The 24,408-nt window shown below is 40.5% G+C and overlaps 1 protein-coding gene across 1 annotated transcript in view; it reads left to right on the top strand.

The window, feature by feature from the left end:
• LOC129827279 (short transient receptor potential channel 7-like) overlaps nucleotides 1–24,408 on the top strand; it is a 42,745-nt gene that overhangs the window by 7,759 nt on the left and 10,578 nt on the right. The window contains exons 3-5 of the mRNA XM_055888010.1: nucleotides 2,054–2,249; nucleotides 2,746–2,988; nucleotides 16,793–16,873. Coding sequence (XP_055743985.1) covers nucleotides 2,054–2,249; nucleotides 2,746–2,988; nucleotides 16,793–16,873 — 520 coding nt within the window. The remainder of the gene's footprint in view (nucleotides 1–2,053; nucleotides 2,250–2,745; nucleotides 2,989–16,792; nucleotides 16,874–24,408) is intronic.

Below are 24,408 nucleotides of genomic sequence, written 5' to 3'. Positions count from 1 at the left end.
GCCTAATAATATGTCAATCCATTTCTATCCATTTCCCTGCCTAATAATATGTCAATCCATTTCTATCCATTTCCCTGCCTAATAATATGTCAATCCATTTCTATCCATTTCCCTGCCTAATAATATGTCAATCCATTTCTATCCCTTTCCCTGCCTAATAATATGTCAGTCCATTTCTATCCCTTTCCCTGCCTAATAATATGTCAGTCCGTTTCTATCCCTTTCCCTGCCTAATAATATGTCAGTCCGTTTCTATCCATTTCCCTGCCTAATAATATGTCAGTCCGTTTCTATCCATTTCCCTGCCTAATAATATGTCAGTCCATTTCTATCCATTTCCCTGCCTAATAATATGTCAATCCGTTTCTATCCATTTCCCTGCCTAATAATATGTCAATCCGTTTCTATCCATTTCCCTGCCTAATAATATGTCAGTCCATTTCAATCCATTTCCCTGCCTAATAATATGTCAGTCCATTTCCCTGCCTAATAATATGTCAGTCCATTTCTACATAGTGTTGTGTGTATTGACAAGGACATTAGTGATGGGTTGAGTATCACGCCTTCGTAAGGACGTTTGTCATGTGACCCCTGGGTCAGAGGACAGGGATCAATGCATGGCCTGTCATACGGTGGGTGATATGAAATCTGTTCTACATGAGAACACTGTCCTTCTAGAGAGATAATGTCCTGTACGTACTGGGTCCTGCGGGATACTGGACATATTGCTATGTGATGAGAGATGTTTGGCTTGACGTTTAGTTGTATAACTACAGAGTTATTGCATATCATGGGACTAGAGAACACACAAACAGCAAGAGCGAGAGAGAGAGAGGTCTTTGAAGTTAAGAAGTGTTTTCCTGTCTTCTCGGAAAGATGAGAATTTCACTCTGAGGAGATACCAGTACACTTCACTGCCGAGGGTGTGTGGTTTTGTGTGTGCTCTTAGCTCTGAAAGTGGAAAGGACACACACAGGCTTCCTGTCATCATTTCTCCTCCCTTTTCCCCCTTCCTCCAGCTCTGCCACTGATTGAATATGTACTTACAGAACTGAGGCCAAATGTCTGTGTTCTTTAGGCTCAGTGTTTGTTTTGCTTATTCAAAAGCCCCTCAACCAGAAAGTTAGCGAGAGCACTGTGGCTAAAAGCGAGACTGGATTGAACTGGACTGGGCTGGACTGGACTCAGCTTCAATTCTGAGTTTATAAATTGCAGCAAAATCCTCGTAGTGATCTGTTCCAAAATGTGACAGTAGAATTGGCCTTCATTGAGCTGTCCTGGTGGGGGGGATAATGTCCTGGTGGGGGGGATAATGTCCTGATGTGGGGATAATGTGTTGGAACTATTTCATCAGTGCCAGCTCATAAACTCTATAAATTATACCATACTGTGGTTTAAAGACTCACCTGGAGTGTGTGTGTGTCTGTCTGTCTGTCTGTCTGTCTGTCTGTCTGTCTGTGTCTGTGTCTGTGTGTCTGTCTGTCTGTGTCTGTCTGTCTGTGTCTGTCTGTCTGTGTCTGTCTGTGTCTGTCTGTCTGTGTCTGTCTGTCTGTGTCTGTCTGTGTCTGTGTCTGTCTGTGTCTGTGTCTGTCTGTCTGTGTCTGTGTCTGTCTGTCTGTGTCTGTCTGTCTGTGTCTGTCTGTGTCTGTCTGTCTGTGTCTGTCTGTCTGTGTCTGTCTGTGTCTGTGTCTGTGTCTGTCTGTGTCTGTGTCTGTCTGTCTGTGTCTGTGTCTGTCTGTCTGTGTCTGTCTGTGTCTGTGTCTGTCTGTCTGTGTCTGTCTGTCTGTGTCTGTCTGTCTGTGTCTGTCTGTCTGTCTGTGTCTGTGTCTGTGTCTGTGTCTGTGTCTGTGTCTGTGTCTGTGTCTGTGTCTGTGTCTGTGTCTGTGTCTGTCTGTCTGTGTCTGTCTGTCTGTGTCTGTCTGTCTGTGTCTGTCTGTCTGTGTCTGTCTGTCTGTGTCTGTCTGTCTGTGTCTGTCTGTCTGTGTCTGTCTGTCTGTCTGTGTCTGTCTGTCTGTGTCTGTCTGTTCCCTTCCTTCCTTCCTTCCTTTCCCAGGGTGGAGGAGAGCTTTAAGACCCTGTTCTGGTCCATCTTTGGTCTGTCGGAGGTGATCTCTGTGGTCCTGAAGTATGACCATAAGTTCATAGAGAACATTGGTTATGTGCTGTACGGGGTCTATAACGTCACCATGGTGGTGGTTCTACTCAACATGCTCATCGCTATGATCAACAGCTCCTACCAGGAGATAGAGGTCAGTCCTATTAATAACTCATTCATATAAAGGTCAGTCTATTAATAACTCATTCATATAAAGGTCAGTCTTATTAATAACTCATTCATATAAAGGTCAGTCTTATTAATAACTCATTCATATTGAGGTCAGTCATATTAATAACTCATTCATATAGAGGTCCGTCCTATTAATAACTCATTCATATAGAGCTCAGTCCTATTAATGACTCATTCATATAGAGGTCCGTTCCATTAATAACTCATTAATTTTGAGGTCAGTCCTATTAATAAGTCATTCATCAGGAATTATTCAATTTTGCATGTTAATGTATAATCCTAGTAGGATCCTATTCATTTAAGACATGTTTAGTCAAAACAATGTACAGTATATTTAATGTGAAATATTGTTAATCACACGTGCCTGTGCAATGATGCAACCAATATGCGTGTGTTTAGGTTTGTGCATCCATTTGTTTGTTTGTGTCCGTTTCTACACGCGTGTTTGTCCCCTCCAGACAGATGCAGATGTAGAGTGGAAGTTTGCTCGTGCCAAGCTGTGGATGTCCTACTTTGACGAGGGTCGTACTCTGCCCGCTCCCTTCAACATTGTGCCGTCTCCCAAGTCCTGGTATTACCTGGTCCTCCGCACCAAGGCCGGCCTTGTTCACCTCTGCAAGGCCAAGGACCTTCGCCACAACAATGAGCTGGAGATGGGCATGCTCAACTCACGATTCAAGGCCAGAGGGGAGAAGACAAAGGTAAAAAATCAAACCCTAATTGTGTCAATAGATATTGTAGATGCTAGTAGGTGTTCGATCTGACACAAGCTATTTTCATACTAAGATAAGACATTTAAAAAATGTGTTTTGTTTGTTTACCTTATTGGAATACCAGGTGAGAATTTGATCCTGGGTATATGTGTCTTCCCAAGACACAGCTGAACGTCCAGAGTGGGAGGCTAGAAGAAGAGATTTCAGTGACTTTGAAAGACGGGTCTCAAAGAGCATAGGGGGTTTAAAGGGTGTGTGTTTGTGCGTTTGTTTTTTATGTGTGTGTTTGTGCGTGTGTTTCTTTGTGCGTTTGTGCGTGTGTTTTTATGTGTGTGTGTCTCTGTCACCAGGTCTCAACCCAATTGAACACTTATGGGAGATTCTGGAGTGACGCCTGAAACAGCGTTTTCCACCACCATCAACAAAACATCAAATTATGGAATTTCTCGTGCAAAAATGGTGTCACTTCCCTCCAATAGAGTTCCAGACACTTGTAGAATCTATGCGAAGGTGGATTGAAGCTGTTCTGGTGGCTCATGGTGGTCTAACACCCTATTCACTTCTTTGGGCTGCAAGCCCGAAGCCGGGCACAATATGACAGCCACTTCAAGTGCAGGGCGCGAAATTCAAAATATATTTTTTAGAAATATTTAACTTTCACACATTAACAAGTCCAATACAGCATATGAAAGATAAACATCTTGTGAATCCAGCCAACATGTCCGATTTTTAAAATGTTTTACAGCGAAAACACCACATATATTTATGTTAGCTCACCACCAAATACAAAAAAGGACAGACATTTTTCACAGCACAGGTAGCATGCACAAAGTCAACCTAACTAACCAAGAACCAACCAAACTAACCAAGAAACAACTTCATCAGATGACAGTCTTATAACATGTTATACAATAAATCTATGTTTTGTTCGAAAAATGTGCATATTTGAGGTATAAATCAGTTTTACATTGCAGCTACCATCACAGCTACCGTCACAAATAGGACCGAAGCAGCCAGAGTAATTACAGACACCAACGTCAAATACCTAAATACTCATTATAAAACATTTCTGAAAAAAACGATGGTGTATAGCAAATTAAAGACAAACATCTTGTGAATCCAGCCAATATTTCCGATTTTTTTAAGTGTTTTACAGCGAAAACACAATATAGCATTATATTAGCTTACTACAATAGCCTACCACACTACCGCATTCATTCATCAAGGCACGTTAGCGATAGCAATAGGCACGTTAGCGATAGCTAATAAACCAGCAAAAGATATATCATTTTTGACTAACCTTGATAAGCTTCATCAGATGACAGTCCTATAACATCAGGTTATACATACACTTATGTTTTGTTCGAAAATGTGCATATTTAGAGCTGAAATCAGTTGTTATACATTTTGCTAACGTAGCATCTTTTTCCCAGAATGTGCGGATATTTTTATGGCACTCAACTATTCTGACTAAATAACTATACATAAACGTTACTAAAAAATACATGTTGTATAGGAAATGATAGATACACTAGTTCTTAATGCAATCGCCGTGTTAGAATTCTAAAAATAACTTCATTACGACATCCAGCTTAGTTATAGCGAGAGAGTACCGAAAATCTGGGCGCAAACGACTATTTCACATGTTCAACAGATATATGAAATAGCATGATAAAATGGGTCCTACTTTTGATGATCTTTCATCAGAATGTTGTACAAGGGGTCCTTTGTCCAGAACAATCATTGTTTGGTTTTAGAATGTCCTCTTCTCCAGTCAATTAGCACGGAAAGCTAGCAAAGTAGCGCAAAGCTCTCCTTCCTGAACAAAGGCACACAACGCAACACGCCTAACGTCCCGAAAAAATTTCAATCATCTAATAAAACTATATTGAAAAAACATACTTTACGATGATATTGTCACATGTATCAAATAAAATCAAAGTCGGAGATATTAGTCGTCTATAACGACAGCTGTACAGAAGGCAAAACCAGGTCCCTTCACGCGCTCTCCAGAAAACAGGAAACTGGTGACACGTCATACAAAGAGCTTTTGTTCGACCCCAGATCAAGTTACACACTCCATTTCTTCTCTCACTGCCTGTCGACATCTAGCGGAAGACGTATGAAGTGCATGTATACTGATATATATCAAGGACATTTATAGGCAGGCCCTAGAACAGAGCATCGATTTCAGATTTTCCACTTCCTGTCAGGAAGTTTGCTGCAAAATGAGTTCTGTTTTACTCACAGATATAATTCAAACGGTTTTAGAAACTAGAGAGTGTTTTCTATCCAATAGTAATAATAATATGCATATTGTACAAGCAAGAATTGAGTACGAGGCCGTTTGAAATGGGCACCTTTTATCCGGCTACTCAATACTGCCCCTGCAGCCCAAACAGGTTAAGACACTTTATGTTGGTGTTTCCTTTATGTTGACAGTTACTGTCACGACTTCTACCGAAGTCGATGCCTCTCCTTGTTCGGGCGGTGTTCGGCGGTCAACGTCGCCGGTCTTCTAGCCATCGCCAATCCATTTTTCATTTTCCATTTGTTTTGTCTCGTTTTCCCACACACCTAGTTCTCATTTCCCTCATTATGTGTTGTGTATTTAACCCTCTGTTTCCCCCATGTCTTTGTGTGGTATTGTTTATTCTGTTTTCATGTATGCGCACGTTAGACTGGTTGCGCTGGGTTATGTTCAACCCGTATTTGTATTTCGTGTTCATTTGTGCCATGTGCTTTTGGTTCGCCAAATAAAAGGCTCCGTTTTGCTACCAAATATCTGCTCTCCTGCACCTGACTTCCTACAGCCCTTCACGCATACCTTGACAGTAACCTGTTTTTCAAATGCTTCAGGATGTATCATATAACTGCCTCTATGGGTACGCAGAGACCTAATGGCTTGACTATGGAACAGAACTGAGCAGGAGGTGAGCAATCGATACATAGACTCACACTACACCTCTGGAAAATGAGCAAAATGTCAAGTGAGATTCTGTGTGTGTCTGTACGTGCGTGCAGTCGTGTGTGTCTGTGGGAGTGTGTGCGTGCGTGCATGAGTTAGTGTGTGTGTGTCTGTCTGGGGTTTCAGGAGCCATTGTAGTTTGGTGTCATGTGTTGTCTTGCCATGCCACTGACAATACCAAGCTTGGCAGCCTTACGAGCCCCAGAGGCGAGTAAGTGTGTGTGTGTGTGTGTGTGTGTGTGTGTGTGTGTGTGTGTGTGTGTGTGTGTGTGTGTGTGTGTGTGTATCTGCTTCCAAAATGAAAATAAGGACAGTAAATAAAGCTAAAAGAGGACAATAAAACCAGGTCAGTGTTAATTAGCACAGCAGAGAGTACTTGTTATTTTGTTTTAAAACATGTGGACCTTTATTTAACCAGGCAAGTCAGTTAAAAGCAAATTCATATTTACAATGACGGCCTACTTGTAAAGACCCCCGGCCAAACCCTCCCCTAACCCGACACACATTATTCCAAGATCACAGGAATCATGTTTGCACCACATAATTAAATATAACATATAATTACATTAAACATGTAAAATAATTTTGGAAGAATTTCCATCTATTTTGACAGAAATTGAAAGGAGAGGGAGACAACGATGGAGGGAAATGCACAAAAGCAGTGGGGTCGGTATTCATGCCCTCACTGAGGGTAACACAGACCGTGGGGGTACAAGCAAGACCAGTCTTGATTGTTATTTTATATGGTTTACATATCTACAGTGGGGAGAACAAGTATTTGATACACTGCCGATTTTGCAGGTTTTCCTACTTACAAATCATGTAGAGGTCCGTAATTTTTATCACAGGTACACTTCAACTGTGAGAGACGGAATCTAAAACAAAAATCCAGAAAATCACATTGTATGAGTTTTAAGTAATTAATTTGCATTTTATTGCATGACATAAGTATTTGATCACCTACCAACCAGTAAGAATTCCGGCTCTCACAGACCTGTTAGTTTTTCTTTAAGAAGCCCTCCTGGTCTCCACTCATTACCTGTATTAAATGCACCTGTTTGAACTCGTTACTTGTATAAAAGACACCTGTCCACACACTCAATCAAACAGACTCCAACCTCCACAATGGCCAAGACCAGAGAACTATGTAAGGACATCAGGGATAAAATTGTAGACCTGCACAAGGCTGGGATGGGCTACAGGACAATAGGCAAGCAGCTTGGTGAGAAGGCAACAACTGTTGGTACAATTATTAGAAAATGGAAGAAGTTCAAGATGACGGTCAATCACCCTCGGTCTGGGGCTCCATGCAAGATCTCACCTCGTGGGGCATCAATGATCATGAGGAAGGTGAGGGATCAGCCCAGAACTACACGGCAGGACCTGGTCAATGACCTGAAGAGAGCTGGGACCACAGTCTCAAAGAAAACCATTAGTAACACACTACGTCGTCATGGATTAAAATCCTGCAGCGCACGCAAGGTCCCCCTGCTCAAGCCAGCGCATGTCCAAGCCCGTCTGAAGTTTGCCAATGACCATCTGGATGATCCAGAGGAGGAATGGGAGAAGGTCATGTGGTCTGATGAGACAAAAATAGAGCTTTTTGGTCTAAACTCCACTCGCCGTGTTTGGAGGAAGAAGAAGGATGAGTACAACCCCAAGAACACCATCCCAACCGTGAAGCATGGAGGTGGAAACATCATTCTTTGGGGATGCTTTTCTGCAAAGGGGACAGGACGACTGCACCATATTGAGGGGAGGATGGATGGGGCCATGTATCGCGAGATCTTGGCCAACAACCTCTTTCCCTCAGTAAGAGCATTGAAGATGGGTCGTGGCTGGGTCTTCCAGCATGACAACGACCCGAAACACACAGCCAGGGCAACTAAGGAGTGGCTCCGTAAGAAGCATCTCAAGGTCCTGGAGTGGCCTAGCCAGTCTCCAGACCTGAACCCAATAGAACATCTTTGGAGGGAGCTGAAAGTCCGTATTGCCCAGCGACAGCCCCGAAACCTGAAGGATCTGGAGAAGGTCTGTATGGAGGAGTGGGCCAAAATCCCTGCTGCAGTGTGTGCAAACCTTGTCAAGAACTACAGGAATTGTATGATCTCTGTAATTGCAAACAAAGGTTTCTGTACCAAATATTAAGTTCTGCTTTTCTGATGTATCAAATACTTATGTCCTGCAATAAAATGCAAATTAATTACTTAAAAAATCATACAATGTGATTTTCTGGATTTTTGTTTTAGATTCAGTCTCTCACAGGTGAAGTGTACCTATGATAAAAATTACAGACCTCTACATGCTTTATAAGTAGGAAAACCTGCACAATCGGCAGTGTATCAAATACTTGTTCTCCCCACTGTATATCTGGCACATCTGGCTTTCATGCTCTCTAACCTCCTCTCTAGCTTGTTGTGTTGTTGTGGCTGACTTCTCCTCATATACAGCACATGTTGTGGCTAACTCCTCCTCATCTATAGCTCGTGTTGTTGTGGCTGACTTCTACTCATGAACTCAGCAAAAAAAGAAACATCCTCTCACTGTCAACTGTGAAATGGCCCTAGCCCTCACCCTCCGATCCAACAGGTCCCAGACGTGCTTAATGGGATTGAGATCCGGACTCTTCGCTGGCCATGGCAGAACACTGACATTCCTGTCATGCAAGAAATCATGCACAGAACGAGTAGTATGGCTTGTTGTCATGCTGGAGGGTCATGCTGGAGGGTCATGTCAGGATCAGCCTGCAGGAAGGGTACCACATGAGGGAGGAGGATGTCTTCCCTGTAACGCACAGCGTTGAGACTGCCTGCAATGACAACAAGTTCAGTCCGATGATGCTGTGACACATCGCCCCAGACCATGACGGACCCTCCAGCTCCAAATCGATCCCGCTCCAGAGTACAGGCCTCGGTGTAACACTCATTCCTTCGACAATAAACGCGAATCCGACCATCACCCCCGGTGAGACAAAACTGCGACTCGCCAGTGAAGAGCAATTTTTGCCAGTACTGTCTGGTCCAGCGACGGTGGATTTGTTCCCATAGGCAACGTCTTGCCGGTGATGTCTGGTGAGGACCTGCCTTACAACAGGCTTACAAGCCCTCAGTCCAGCCTCTCTCAGCCTATTGAGGACAGTCTGAGCACTGATGGAGGGATTGTGCATTCCTGGTGTAACTCGGGCAGTTGTTGTTGCCATTCTGTATCTGTCCCGCAGGTGTGATGTTCAGATGTACCGATCCTGTGCAGGTGTTGTTACACATGGTCTGCCACTGCAAGAACGATCAGCTGTCCGTTCTGTCTACCTGGAGCGCTGTCTTAGGCGTCTCACAGTACGGACATTGCAATTTATTGCCTTAGCCACATCTGTATTCCTCATGCCTCCTTGCAGCATGCCTAAGGCACATTCACGCAGATGAGCAGGGACCCTGGGCATCTTTCTTTTAGTGTTTTTCAGTCATTAGAAAAGACTCTTTAGTGTCCTAAGTTTTCATAACTGTGACCTTAATTGCCTAGTGTCTGTAACCTATTATTTTCTTAACTACCGTTCCACATGTTCCTGTTCCTTAATTGTTTATGGTTCATTGAACAAGCATGGGAAACAGTGTTTAAACCCTTGACAATGAAGATCTTTGAGGTTAATTGGATTTTTACAAATTATCTTTGATAGACAGGGTCCTTAAAAAAGGGGAGTTTATATAGCTCATGTTGTGTTGTTGTGGCTAACTTGTCCTCATAAATAGCTCATGTTGTTGTGAATAACTTATCCTCATATATAACGCATGTTGTGTTGTTGTGGCTAATTTCTCCTCAAATATAGCTCATGTTGTGTTGTTGTGGCTAACTTGTCCTCATATATAGCTCATGTTGTGTTGTTGTGGCTAACTTGTCCTCATATATAGCTCATGTTGTGTTGTTATGGCTAACTTCTCCTCAAATATAGCTCATGTTGTTGTAGCTGACTTCTCCTCATATATTGTTCATGATATTTTGTTGTGACTAACTTCTCCTCATTTACAGTATAGTTCATGTTCTGCTGTTAATGCTAACTTCTCCTCATATATAGTTGATGTTGTGTTGTTGTGAATAACTTCTCCTTATATATAGCTCATGTTGTGTTATTGTGGCTAAATTCTCTTCATTTATAGCGCATGTTGTGTTGTTGTGGCTAACGTCTCCTCATATTTATCATGTTGTGTTGTTGTGGAAATCTTCTCCTTGTATTTAGCTCATGTTGTATTGTTGTGGCTAACTTCTCCTCAAATATAGCTCATGTTGTGTTGTGGCTAACTTCTCCTCAAATATAGCTCGTGTTGTGGCTAACTTCTCCTCAAATATAGCTCACGTTGTTGTGGCTGACTTCTCCTCATTTATAGCTCATGTTGTGTTGTTCTGGATAACTCTTCATCATGTATAGCTCATGTTGTTGTGGCTAACGTCTCCTCATATTTAGCTCATGTTGTGTTGTTGTGGCTACCTTCTCCTCAAATATAGCTCATGTTTTGTTGTTGTGGCTAACTTGTCCTCAAATATAGCTCATGTTGTGTTATTGTGGCTAATTTCTCCTCAAATTTAGCTCATGTTGTTTTGTTGTTGTGGCTAACTTATCCTCATATATAGCTCATGTTGTGTTGCTGTAGGTAACTTGTCCTCAAAAATAGCTCATGTTGTGTTGTGGCTAACTTCTCCTCATATATAGCTGATGTTGTGTTGTTGTGGCTAACTCCTCCTCGTGTATAGCTCATGTTGTGGCTAACTTTTCCTCATATGTAGCTCATGTTGTGTTGTTTTTGGCTAACTTCTCCTCATATATAGCTCATGTTGTGTTGTTGTGGCTAACTCCTTCTCATGTGTAGCTCATGTTGTGTTGTTTTTGGCTAACTTCTCCTCATATATAGCTCATGTTGTGTTGTTTTAGCTAATTTGTCCTTTTATATGTATTGTGTTATGCTGTTGTGGCTGACTCCTCCTCATATATAGCTCATGTTGTGTTGTTGTGGCTGACTTCTCCTCGTATTTAGTTCATGTTGTTGTTGTTAACTTGTCCTCAAATATAGCTCACGTTTTTGTGGCTGACTTATCCTCATATATTGTTCATGTTCTTTTGTTTTGGATAACTCTTCCTCATGTATAGCTCATGTTGTGGCTAACTCTCCCCATATATAGCTCATGTTGTTGCTAACTCTCCCCAAATATAGCTCATGTTGTGTTGTTGTGGCTAACTTCTCCTCATATATAACTGATGTTGTGTTGTTGTGGCCAAATTCTCCTCATATATAGCTCATGTTGTTGTGGCTGACTTCTCCACATATATAACTCATGCTGTGTTGTTGTAGCTAACCTCTCCACAAATATAGCTCATGCTGTGTTGTTGTGGCTAACCTCTCCTCATATTTAGCTCATGTTGTGGCTAACTCCTCCTCATGTATTGCTCATGTTGTTGTCACTAACTTCTCCTCAAATATAGCTTATGTTGATGTGGCTGACTTCTCCTCATTTATAACTCATGTTGTGTCTAACTTCTCAATTACAGCTTATGTTGTTGTGGATAACTCTTCCTCATGTATAGCTCATGTTGTTGTGGCGATCTCCTCCTCATGTATAGCTCATGCTGTGTTGTTGTGGCTAACCTCTCCTCATATATAGCTCATGTTGTTTTCTTTTGGCTAACTTCTCCTCATAGCAAATCAAATCAAATCAAAGTTTATTTGTCACGTCCGCCAAATACTACAGGTGTAGACCTTACAGTGAATTGGTTACTTACAGGCTCTAACCAATAGTGCAAAAAAGGTAGTAGGTGAACAATAGGTAAGTACAGAAATCAAACAGTAAAAAGACTGAAAAAAAACATTAACGAGGCTATATACAGTAGCGGGGCTACATACAGACACCGGTTAGGCAGTTCATGTTGTGTTGTTGTGGCTAACTTCTCATGTATAGCTTATGTTGTGTTGTTGTTGCTAACTTCTCCTCATATATAGCTCATGTTGTGTTGTTGTGGCAAACTTGTCCTCATAAATAGCTCATGTTGTTGTGGCTAACTCCTTCTCATAAATAGCTCATGTTGTGTTGTTGTGGCTAACTTCTCCTCAAAAATAGCTCATGTTGTTGTGGCTGACTTCTACTCATATTTAGCTCATGTTGTGATGTTGTGACTAACTTCTACTCATATTTAGCTCATGTTGTGTTGTTGTGGCTAACTCCTTCTCATATATAGCTCATGTTGTGTTGTTTTTGGCTAACTTCTCCTCATATATAGCTCATTTTGTGTTGTTGTGGCTAACTTCTACTCAAATATAGCTCATGTTGTGTTGTTGTGGCTAACTCCTTCTCATATGTAGCTCATGTTGTGTTGTTTTGGAAAACCTCCTCATATATAGCTCATGTTGTGTTGTTTTGGCTAATTTGTCCTTTTATATGTATTATGTTATGCTGTTGTGGCTGACTCCTCCTCATATGTTGTTCATGTTGTTTTGTTGTGGCTAACTTCTCATATATAGCTCTTGTTGTGTTGTTGTGGCTTGCATCTCATATATACATCTCATGTTGTGATGTTGTGGCTAACTCCTCCTCATGTGTAGCTCATGTTGTGTTGTTGTGGCTAACTTCTCCTCGTATTTAGCTCATGTTGTGGCTAACTCCTCATTTATAGTTCATGTTGTTTTGGTTAACTTGTCCTCAAATATAGCTCATGTTGCGTTGTTGTGGCTAACTTCTCCTCATATATAGCTCACGTTGTTGTGGCTGACTTATCCTCATATATTGTTCATGTTGTTTTGTTTTGGATAACTCTTCCTCATGTATATCTCATGTTGTGGCTAACTGCTCCCCATATATAGTTCATGTTCTGCTGTTAATGCTAACTTCTCCTTATATATAGCTCATGTTGTGTTATTGTGGCTAAATTCTCTTCATTTATAGTTCATGTTGTGTTGTTGTGGCTAACGTCTCCTCATATTTATCATGTTGTGTTGTTGTGGGAAACTTCTCCTTGTATTTAGCTCATGTTGTATTGTTGAAGATAACTTCTCCTCATGTGTAGCTCATGTTGTTGAAGCTGACTTATCCTCATTTGTTGTGTTGTTGTGGATATCTTGTTCTCATAAATAGCTCATGTTGTGTTGTTGTGGCTAACTTCTTCTCAAATATAGCTCGTGTTGTGGCTAACTTCTCCTCATTTATAGCTCATGTTGTGTTGTTGTGGATAACTCTTCCTCATGTATAGCTCATGTTGTTGTGGCTAACGTCTCCTCATATATAGCTCATGTTGTGTTGTTATGGCTAACTTCTCCTCATATTTAGATCATGTTGTGTTGTTATGGCAAACTTTTCCTCATATATAGTTCATGTTGTGTTGTTGTGGCAAACTTGTCCTCATAAATAGCTCATGTTGTTGTTGCTGACTTCTACTCATATTTAGCTCATGTTGTGTTGTTGTGGCTAACTTCTCCTCAAATATAGCGCATGTTGTGTTGTTGTGGCTAACTTGTCCTCAAATATAGCTCATGTTGTTTTGTTGTGGCTAACTTCTCCTCATATATAGCTCATGTTGTGTTGTTTGGCTAACTTTTCCTCATATATAGCTCATGTTGTGTTGTTGTGGCTAACTCCTCATGTATAGCTCAAGTTGTGTTGTTGTGGCTAACTTCTCCTCATATATAGCTCATGTTGTGTTGTGGCAAACTTCTCCTCAAAAATAGCTCATGTTGTTGTGGCTGACTTCTCATATATAGCTCATGTTGTGTTGTTGTGGCTAACTCCTTCTCATGTGTAGCTCATGTTGTGTTGTTGTGGCTAACTTCTCCTCATATATAGCTCATGTTGTTGTGGCTAACTCCTTCTCATATGTAGCTCATGTTGTGTTGTTTTGGAAAACCTCCTCATATATAGCTCATGTTGTGTTGTTGTGGCTAATTTGTCCTTTTATATGTATTATGTTATGCTGTTGTGGCTAACTCCTCCTCAAGAATAGCTCATGTTGTTGTGGCTTGCATCTCATATATACATCTCATGTTGTGATGTTGTAGCTAACTTCTCCTCGTATTTAGCTCATGTTGTGTCTAACTCCTCATTTATAGTTCATGTTGTTTTGGTTAACTTGTCCTCAAATATAGCTCATGTTGCGTTGTTGCGGCTAACTTCTCCTCATATATAGCTCACGCTGTTGTGGCTGACTTATCCTCATATTGTTCATGTTGTTTTGTTTTGGATAACTCTTCCTCGTGTATAGCTCATGTTGTGGCTAACTTCTCCCCATATATAGTTCATGTTCTGCTGTTAATGCTAACTTCTCTGTAACGTTCGTCTGGTGGTGTATGAACGGACCAAGGCGCAGCGGGTGATGAATACATAACGATTTATTTCAAACAGACGAAACACTGTCAAAACACTAGAACAAACTACAAAACAATAAACGAAGGCAACAGACCTGAAACAAACGAACTTACATATAGACGAAGGACGCAAGAACAGGAACAGACTACCTAAAACGAACGAACAAACGAAACAGTCCCATGTGGATTACACAGACACAGGAACAATCACCCACAAACAAACAGTGTGAAAACACCTACCTTAATATGGCTCTCAATCAGAGGAAATAAAAACCACCTGCCTCTAATTGAGAGCCATATCAGGTCACCCTTTAACCAACATAGAAACACATAACATAGACTACCCACCCCAACTCACGCCCTGACCAATTAAACACATACCAAACAACAGAAAACAGGTCAGGAACGTGACATTCTCCTCATATATAGCTGATGTTGTGTTGTTGTGAATAACTTCTCCTTATATATAGCTCATGTTGTGTTAATGTGGCTAAATTCTCTTCATTTATAGTTCATGTTGTGTTGTTGTGGCTAACGTCTCCTCATATTTATTATGTTGTGTTGTTGTGGAAAACTTCTCCTTGTATTTAGCTCATGTTGTATTGTTGTGGCTAACTTCTCCTCAAATATAGCTCGTGTTGTGTCGAACTTCTCCTCAAATATAGCTCACGTTGTTGTGGCTGACTTCTCATTTATAGCTCATGTTGTGTTGTTGTGGATATCTTGTACTCATAAATAGCTCATGTTTTGTTCTTGTGGCTAACTTCTCCTCAAATATACCTCACATTGTTGTGGCTGACTTCTCCTCATTTATAGCTCATGTTGTGTTGTTGTGGATAACTCTTCCTCGTGTATAGCTCATGTTGTTGTGGCTAACGTCTCCTCATATTTAGATCATGTTGTGTTGTTGTGGCTAACGTCTCCTCATATTTAGATCATGTTGTGTTGTTGTGGCTAACGTCTCCTCAAAAATAGCTCATGTTGTTGTGGCTGACTTCTCCTCATATTTAGATCATGTTTTGTTGTTGTGGCTAACTTCTCTTCATATTTAGATCATGTTGTGTTGTTGTGGCTAACTTCTCCTCATATTTAGATCATGTTTTGTTGTTGTGGCTGACTTCTCCTCATATTTAGATCATGTTTTGTTGTTGTGGCTGACTTCTCTTCATATTTAGATCATGTTTTGTTGTTGTGGCTGAGTTCTCTTCATATTTAGATCATGTTGTGTTGTTGTGGCTGACTTCTCCTCATATTTAGATCATGTTTTGTTGTTGTGGCTGACTTCTCCTCATATTTAGATCATGTTGTGTTGTTGTGGCTGACTTCTCTTCATATTTAGATCATGTTTTGTTGTTGTGGCTAACGTCTCCTCATATTTAGATCATGTTGTGTTGTTGTGGCTAACTTCTCCTCAAAAATAGCTCATGTTGTTGTGGCTGACTTCTCCTCATATTTAGATCATGTTTTGTTGTTGTGGCTGACTTCTCTTCATATTTAGATCATGTTTTGTTGTTGTGGCTGACTTCTCTTCATATTTAGATCATGTTGTGTTGTTGTGGCTGACTTCTCTTCATATTTAGATCATGTTTTGTTGTTGTGGCTGACTTCTCTTCATATTTAGATCATGTTTTGTTGTTGTGGCTGACTTCTCCTCATATATTGTTCATGTTGTGTTGTTGTTTCTAACTTATCTTTATATATACCTCGTGTTGTGTTGTTGTGGCTGACTTCTCTTCATATACATGAACAATATAAATAAATACAACTAAAGTCAAGGTTGATCGCCTGTCTTCTGTAGTTGTTCCTGCATACTGAATACTGAATACTTGTCATTCCTGCCTACTGTATATTTAATACTAGTTGTTCCTGAATGCTGAATTGTAGTTGTTCCTGCATACTGAATATTGAATACAAGTTGTTCCTGCATACTGAATATTGAATACAAGTTGTTCCTGCATACTGAATATTGAATACAAGTTGTTACTGCATACTGAATATTGAATACTAGTTGTTCCTGCATACTGAATATTGAATACTAGTTGTTCCTGCATTCTGAATATTGACTATTAGTTGTTCCTGTATACTGATTACTGAATACTAGTTGTTCCTGTATACTGAATACTGAATACTAGTTGTTCCTACATACTGAATATTGAATACTAGTTGTTCCTGCCAATACCAGCACCTGGATTTAGAGCAGGGCTCTCCAACCCTGTTCCTGATGAGCTACCCTCCTGTAGGTTTTCACTCCAACCCTGTTCCTGGTGAGCTACCCTGCTGTATGTTTTCACTCCAACCCCAGTTGTAAGTAACCTGATTCAGCTTATAAACAAGCTAATAATTAGGATCAGGTTTTCTAGATTATGGTTTGAGTGAACCTACAGGATGGTAGCTGTGTAGGAACAGGGTTGGAGAGCCCTGATCTAGATGCACTGCTGTGCACAGGGTTTCCTCTGTTTATATATGTATAACTCATGTTGTGTTTTTGCAGGGTGAACGCTACATGGCCCATGGTCGACTACGAGAGGAGTCCACTCTCAGAAAACCTATCCAACACCCTACCAGGTACCAGGTAAGAAGAAAGAAAGAAAGAAAGAAGAGGGGTGTGGGAGGGTAATGGGTGAGAAAAAGTCAGAGGGAAATGGGGGGCACAGAAGGAAAGAGAATGATAGAGCTAGGGAGAAATTGACAATTATCGAGACAGATAGATGCTGAGACCTTCTGCATATCGGTTTAACGCGATACCGAGAAATGGAGTGAGTGGAAGCAGCTACTGGCCCAGTAAAGGAGTGTGGAGTGAGAGACTGAATTGGGACAATAGATGGAATGGAATGAGGGAAGGTCTTTCTGTCCTCCACCTTTGCCCTATGAGACATCTTCTCTCTTCCTCTGTCGTGAGAGGTCATTCTATTGTCTCTCACACAACATATTGCTTCTCTATAAAAGCCTTTCTCCTGACACACAAACACATCCATGCACACACACAAACACATCCATACACACACACACAAACACATCCATTCTCACACACACACATGCCCACACACGCCACACACACATATTGACGGGTTCCCAGAGAGTAGGTCTTAAGGCATCCACATGCAGTGGTGTAAAATACTTACAGTTGAAGTCGGAAGCTTACATACACCCTAGCAAAATACATTTAACCTATTTGGGCTAGTGGGCAGTATTTTGACGTTCAGATAAAAAGTGCCCAAAGTAAACTGCCTATTACTCAGGCCCAGAAGCTAGGATATGCATATAATTGATAGATTTGGATATAAAACAATCTAAAGTTTCTAAACTGTTAAAATAATGCCTGTGAGTGGACAAACCATCCCAAAACAAAAAATATCAGCCTACCACTGTTTCCAATGGCTGTCATGTTTATTATGAGGTGAAATCCTCCCAGATTGCAGTTCCTAGGGCTTCCACTAGATGTCAACAGTCTTTATAAAGAGTTTTAGGTTGGTTCTTGGAAAAATGAGCTAGAATTTGTAGTTTTTCTAAGTGTCTCCCATTTTGGCTGCAGTGTTTTCATGCGCGTGGATGAGAGCGCATTCTTTGTTGTTTATCTTCGGTAAAGACAATAACGATTCTCCGTCTTAAATTGTATCGTTTATTTCCGTATTAGGGTACCTGAGGTTTGATTAAAACGTTGTTTGACATGTTTGGTGAAGTTTATTGGTAACGTTTGGGATTCATTTTGTATGCATTTTGAAGGAGGGAAACCGGTGGATTATTGAATGAAGCGCGCCAGCTAAACTGAGTTTTTGGGTATGGAAAGAAGGACTTTATCGAACAAAAGGACCATTTATGATGTAGCTGGGACCTTTTGGAGTGCCAATAGAAGAAGATCTTCAAAGGTAAGGCATTTATTATATCGCTATTTCTGACTTTCGTGGCACACCTGCCTGGTTGAAAAATGTTTTTCATGCTTTTGAATGCGGGGCGCTGTCCTCAGATAATCGCATGGTGTGCTTTCGCCGTAAAGCCTTTCTGAAATCTGACACAGTGGCTGGATTAACAAGACGTTAACCTTTCTAGGACACACGTTCCGCTAGCAGAACCCCACCCCCACAACATTCCGCTGAAAAGGCAGCGCGGGAAATTCAAATATTTTTTTGAAATATGTAACTTTCACACATTAACAAGTCCAATACAGCAAATGAAAGATACACATCTTGTTAATCTACCCATCGTGTCCGATTTAAAAAAAATGCTTTACAGCGAAAACACACATGATTACGTTAGATCACCACCAAGTCCAAAAAACACACAGCCATTTTCCCAGCCAAAGATAGCAGTCACAAAAAGCAGTAATAGAGATAAAATGAATCACTAACCTTTGATGATCTTCATCAGATGACACTCATAGGACATCATGTTACACAATACATTTATTTTTTGTTCGATAATATGCATATTTATATCCAAAAATCTTAGTTGACATTGGCACCATGTTCAGAAATGCCTCCAAAATATCCGGAGAAATTGCAGTGAGCCACATCAAATAACAGAAATACTCATCATAAACTTTGATGAAAGATACATGTTTTACATAGAATTAAAGATACACTTGTTCTTAATGCAACTGCTGTGTCAGATTTCAAAAAAACTTTACGGAAAAAGCACACCATGCAATAATCTGAGACGGTGCTCAGATATAAATAACATTTCTCCGTCAGCAGAAATACGAAATTACATCATAAATATTCCCTTACCTTTGATCTTCATCAGAATGCACTCCCAGGAATCCTAGTACCACAATAAATTGTTGTTTTGTTTGATAATGTCAATTATTTATGTCCAAGTAGTTACTTTTGCTAGCGCGTTTAGTACACATTTCCAAACGCTTGTGCAAGTTCCGCATAACGTCGGACGAAAACTTTTAAAAGTTATATCACAGGTCGAAAAACTTGTCAAACTAAGTAGAGAATCAATCTTCAGGATGTTGTTATCATATATATCCAAAAACGTTCCAACCGGAGCATTCCTTCGTGTCTGTAGAAGTTATGGAACGCAAGGCGATATCATGAGGAAAGTGCATGACCAGGAACTGGCAATCTGCCAGACCACTGTCTCATTCCCCTCTCATCCGGCCCCACAACACAGTATAAACTTCATTCAACGTTCTACAGACTGTTGACATCTAGTGGAAGGCGTAGGAAGTGCAAACAAATCCATGTCTTCCTGGGATTTGAATAGGCGATGAGTTGAACATCAACCAGCCTCAGAATTTCCACTTCCTGTTTGGAAGTTTGACTGCCATATGAGTTCTGTTATACTCACAGACATAATTCAAACAGTTTTAGAAACTTTGGGGTGTTTTCTATTCAATAGTAATAATAATATGCGTATATTAGCATCTGGGACAGAGTAGGAGGCAGTTCACTCTGGGCACGCTTTTGATCCAAAGTGAAAATGCTGCCCCCTATCCCTAAAAAGTTCAGCTTTATTTTGATGTATGACACTTGTATTTTCATGAATGTTAAATAATTATATTTCTGTCATTTGAATTTCGCGCTCTGCAATTTCATCGGATGTTGTCGAGGTGGGTCGCTAGCGCAACGCCTGCGCCAGAAAGGTTCAACTCTATTTTTCACAATTCCTGACATTTAATACTAGGTCAGTTAGGATCACCACTTTATTTAAAAAATGTGAAATGTCAAAACAATAGTGGAGAGAATGATTTCTTTCAGCTTACATTTCTATCAACATATTCCCAGTGGGTCAGAAGTTTACATACACTCAATTAGTATTTGGTAGCATTGCCTTTAAATTGTTTAACTTGGGTCAAACGTTTCGGGCAGCCTTCCACAAGCTTCCCACAATAATTTGGGTGAATTTTGGCCCATTCCTCCTGACAGAGCTGCTGTAACTGAGTCAGGTTTGTAGGACTACTTGCTCGCACACACTTTTTCAGTTTTGCCCACAATTTTTTTATAGGATTGGGGTCAGGGCTTTGTGAAGACCACTCCAATACCTTGACTTTGTTGTCCTTAAAACCTCTTAGTGCAAAAATCCTTCTAGTGGGATCAAATTCGACAACATCCGGTGAAATCGGAGCGCGCCAAATTCAAAATACAAAATCGTAATATTAAACATTCATGAAAATACAAGTGTCCTATATCATTTAAAAGCTTAACTTCTTGTTAATCCAGCCGCTTGTCAGATTTCAAAAAGATTTTACGGCGAAAGCATACCATGCGATTATCTGAGGACAGCGCCCCGCATACAAAAGCATGACAAAAAAATTCCAAACCAGCACAGGTGTCACAAAAGTCAGAAATAGCGATAAAATAAATCACTTACCTTTGAAGACCTTCCTCTGTTTGCAATCCCAAGTGTACCAGCTACACAGCAAATGGTTGTTTTGTTCGATAAAGTCCTTCTTTATATCCCAAAAAAGTCAGCTTAGTTGGTGCTCTTGATTCAGTAATCCACCTGTTTCCCTCGTTCAAAATGTATAGAAAGGAATCCCAAAAGTTACCAATAAACTTCAAACAAGTCAAACAACATTTCTAATCAATCCTCGGGTACCCTAATATGTAAATAAACAATCAAATTTAAGACGGAGAATAGTATGTTTATTACCGGATATAAATAACGAAGTGCGCACCCTCATCCACGCACGTCACAATAGCACAGTAAAAATGGGAGCCACCTAGAAATACTACAAATTCTAGCTCATTTTTCAAAAAACAAGCCTAAAACTGTTGGATGGGCAGACACCTCAACAACAAAAAAATCTGGATGGATTCTCCTCGGGTTTATGCCTGCCATATCAGTTCTGTTATACTCACAGACATTATTTTAACAGTTTTAGAAACTTCAGAGTGTTTTCTATCCAATACTACCAATTTTATGCATATCCTAGCTTCTGGGCCTGAGTAACAGGCAATTTACTTTGGGCACGAAATACCGAATACTGCCACCGGCCCTCAAGAAGTTTTAAGCCATTTTGCAACAACTTTGGAAGTATGCTTGGGGTCATTCTCCATTTGGAAGACCCATTTGCCACCAAGCTTTAACTTCCTGACTGATGTCTTGAGATGTTGCTTCAATATATCCACATAATTTTCCATCCTCATGATGACATCTATTTTGTGAAGTGCACCAGTCCCTCCTGCAGCAAAGCAACCCACAACATGATTGCTGCCACTCCCGTGCTTCATGGTTGGGATGGTGTTCTTCGGCTTTCAAGCCTCCCCCTTTTTCCTCCAAACATAACGATGGTCATTATGGCCAAACAGTTCTATTTTTGTTCCATCAGTCCAGAGGACATTTCTCCAAGCTGTACGGACTTTGTCACCATGTGCAGTTGAAAATCGTTGTCTGGCTTTTTTATGGCGGTTTTGGAGCTGTGGCTTCTTCCTTGCTGAGCGGCCAGGTCATGTCGATATAGGACTCGTTTTACTGTGGATATAGATACTTTTGTACCTGTTTCCTCCAGCATCTTCACAAGGTCCTTTGCTGTTGTTCTGGGATTGATTTGCACTTTTCGCACATAAAGTATGTTCATCTCTAGGAGACAGAACGCATCTCCTTCCTGAGCGGCATGACGGCTGCGTGGTCCCATGGTGTTTATACTTGCATACTATTGTTTGTACAGATGAACGTGGTACCTTCAGGCGTTTGGAAATTGCTCCCCAAGGATGAACCAGACTTGTGGAGGTCTACAAAAAAAAATTCTGAGGTCTTGGCTGATTTCTTTTGATTCTCCCATGATGTCAAGCAAAGAGGCAACTGAGTTTGAAGATAGGCTTTGAAATACATACACAGGTACACCTTCAATTGTATATTTGTCAGTATATTTGAAACCAAATACTTTTATACTTTTACTCAAGTAGTATTTTACTGGATGACTTTCACTTTTAGTTTTTAATTTGACATTTTATTTAACCTTTATTTAACTAGGCAGTTATTTTCTATAAAATGTATCTTTACTTTTACTCAAGTATGACAATTGGATACTTTTTCCAACACTGCTTCAATGTTATTATAGTTTTCTGTTTCTATATTAGTTGTATTTAGTTATAGTTGTATACAAATGTTTCTATTTCATTTTTATATGATTTAATTTCAGTTTTAGTGTTAGGGACAGAAAGTGTGAGAGGCTTGGAGCCAATTGTTTGGTATAGTTTTGTGTGTTTTTAAAGAGTTTGTGTGTTTTTTTTATGTCACTTCTTCCAACTGGGGGCAGTAATTCATAAGGTGATGGGTCAGGTCATAGGTTAGGTTAGGTTAGGCCTTTTCATGACACCAATGCTACGTTGGAGTCATTCCACGTCCCTTTTGATTGGCTGGTAATTTGGTCAAGAAAACAATTGATGCCTCCCGGGTGGCACAGTGGTCTAGGGCACTGCATCGCAGTGCTAACTGCGCCACCAGAGTCTCTGGGTTCGCGCCCAGGCTCTGTCGCAGCCGGCCGCGACCGGGAGGTCCGTGGGGCGACGCACAATTGGCATAGCGTCGTCCAGGGTAGGGAGGGTTTGGCCGGTAGGGATATCCTTGTCTCATCGCGCTCCAGCAACTCCTGTGGCAGGCCGGGCGCAGTGCGCGCCAACCAAGGGGGCCAGGTACACGGTGTTTCCTCCGACACATTGGTGCGGCTGGCTTCCGGGTTGGAGGCGCGCTGTGTTAAGAAGCAGTACGGCTGGTTGGGTTGTGCTTCGGAGGACGCATGGCTTTCGACCTTCGTCTCTCCCGAGCCCGTACGGGAGTTGTAGCGATGAGACAAGGTAGTAATTACTAGCGATTGGATACCACGAAAATTGGGGAGAAAATGGGATAAAAAATTTTTTTTAAAAATTGATCTGTCTGGAAACAATTTATCCATTATTGCAATATGGTTTTGGAAACCTTGAACACTCAACGTAATTATCATCACAAAATAACTTTACAAAAGACATCCTCTGTGGAAATCTATGGTAAAACAGTTAATGTTTTATTTAACCTTTCACGAGTCTCTACCCCGGGTCCGGGATCACCCCCCACCCCCCCCAAACTGAGTAGCATAGCCTAGCATAGCGTCACAATTAAATAGTAGCATCTAAATATCATTAAATCACAAGTCCAAGACACCTAATGAAAGATACAGATCTTGTGAAAAAAGCCACCATTTCAGTTTTTTAAAATGTTTTACAGGGAAGACAAAATATGTAAATCTATTAGCTAACCACGTTAGCAAAAGACACCACTTTTCTAACTCCATCAGTTTCTTACTCCATCAGGTGCTATCACCAATTCGGCTAAACTAAGATATTGATAGCCACTAACCAAGAAAAAACCTCATCAGATGACAGTCTGATAACATATTTATGGTATAGGATAGGTTTTGTTAGAAAAATGTGCATATTTCAGGTAGATATCATAGTTTACAATTGCACCCACCGTCACAAATGGACTAGAATAAATACATAGAGCAACGTGTTTACCTAATTACTAATCATCAAACATTTCGTGAAAATACACAGCATACACTAATCGAAAGACACAGATCCTGTGAATACAGACAATATTTCAGATTTTCTAAGTGTTTTACGGCAAAAACACAATAAATCGTTATATTAGCATACCACATATGCAAACGTTACCAGAGCATTGATTCTAGCCAAAGAGAGCGATAACGTAAACATCGCCAAAATATATAAATTTTTTCACTAACCTTCTCAGAATTCTTCAGATGACACTCCTGTAACATCACATTACAACATACATATACAGTTTGTTCGAAAATGTGCATATTTAGCCACCAAAATCATGGTTAGACAATGAGAAAAGTAGCCCAGCTGGTCAGACAATGTCGTGCGCCATATTAGACAGTGATCTAGTCGTATACATAAATACTCATAAACGTGACTAAAAAATATAGGGTGGACAGCGATTGATAGACAATTTAATTCTTAATACAATCGCTGATTTACATTTTTTTTAATTATCCTTACTTTTCAATACAGTTTGCGCCAAGCGAAGCTATGTCAAACAAAATGGCGTCATAAGCGATTAACATTTCTCGACAGAAACACGATTTATCATAATAAATTGTTCCTACTTTGAGCTGTTCTTCCATCAGAATCTTGGGCAAAGAATCCTTTCTTGGGT

The sequence above is a fragment of the Salvelinus fontinalis genome, chromosome 29 (assembly GCF_029448725.1).
Source record: "Salvelinus fontinalis isolate EN_2023a chromosome 29, ASM2944872v1, whole genome shotgun sequence".
Taxonomy (NCBI): domain Eukaryota; kingdom Metazoa; phylum Chordata; class Actinopteri; order Salmoniformes; family Salmonidae; genus Salvelinus; species Salvelinus fontinalis.
This window is presented reverse-complemented; position numbering and strand designations above follow the sequence as displayed.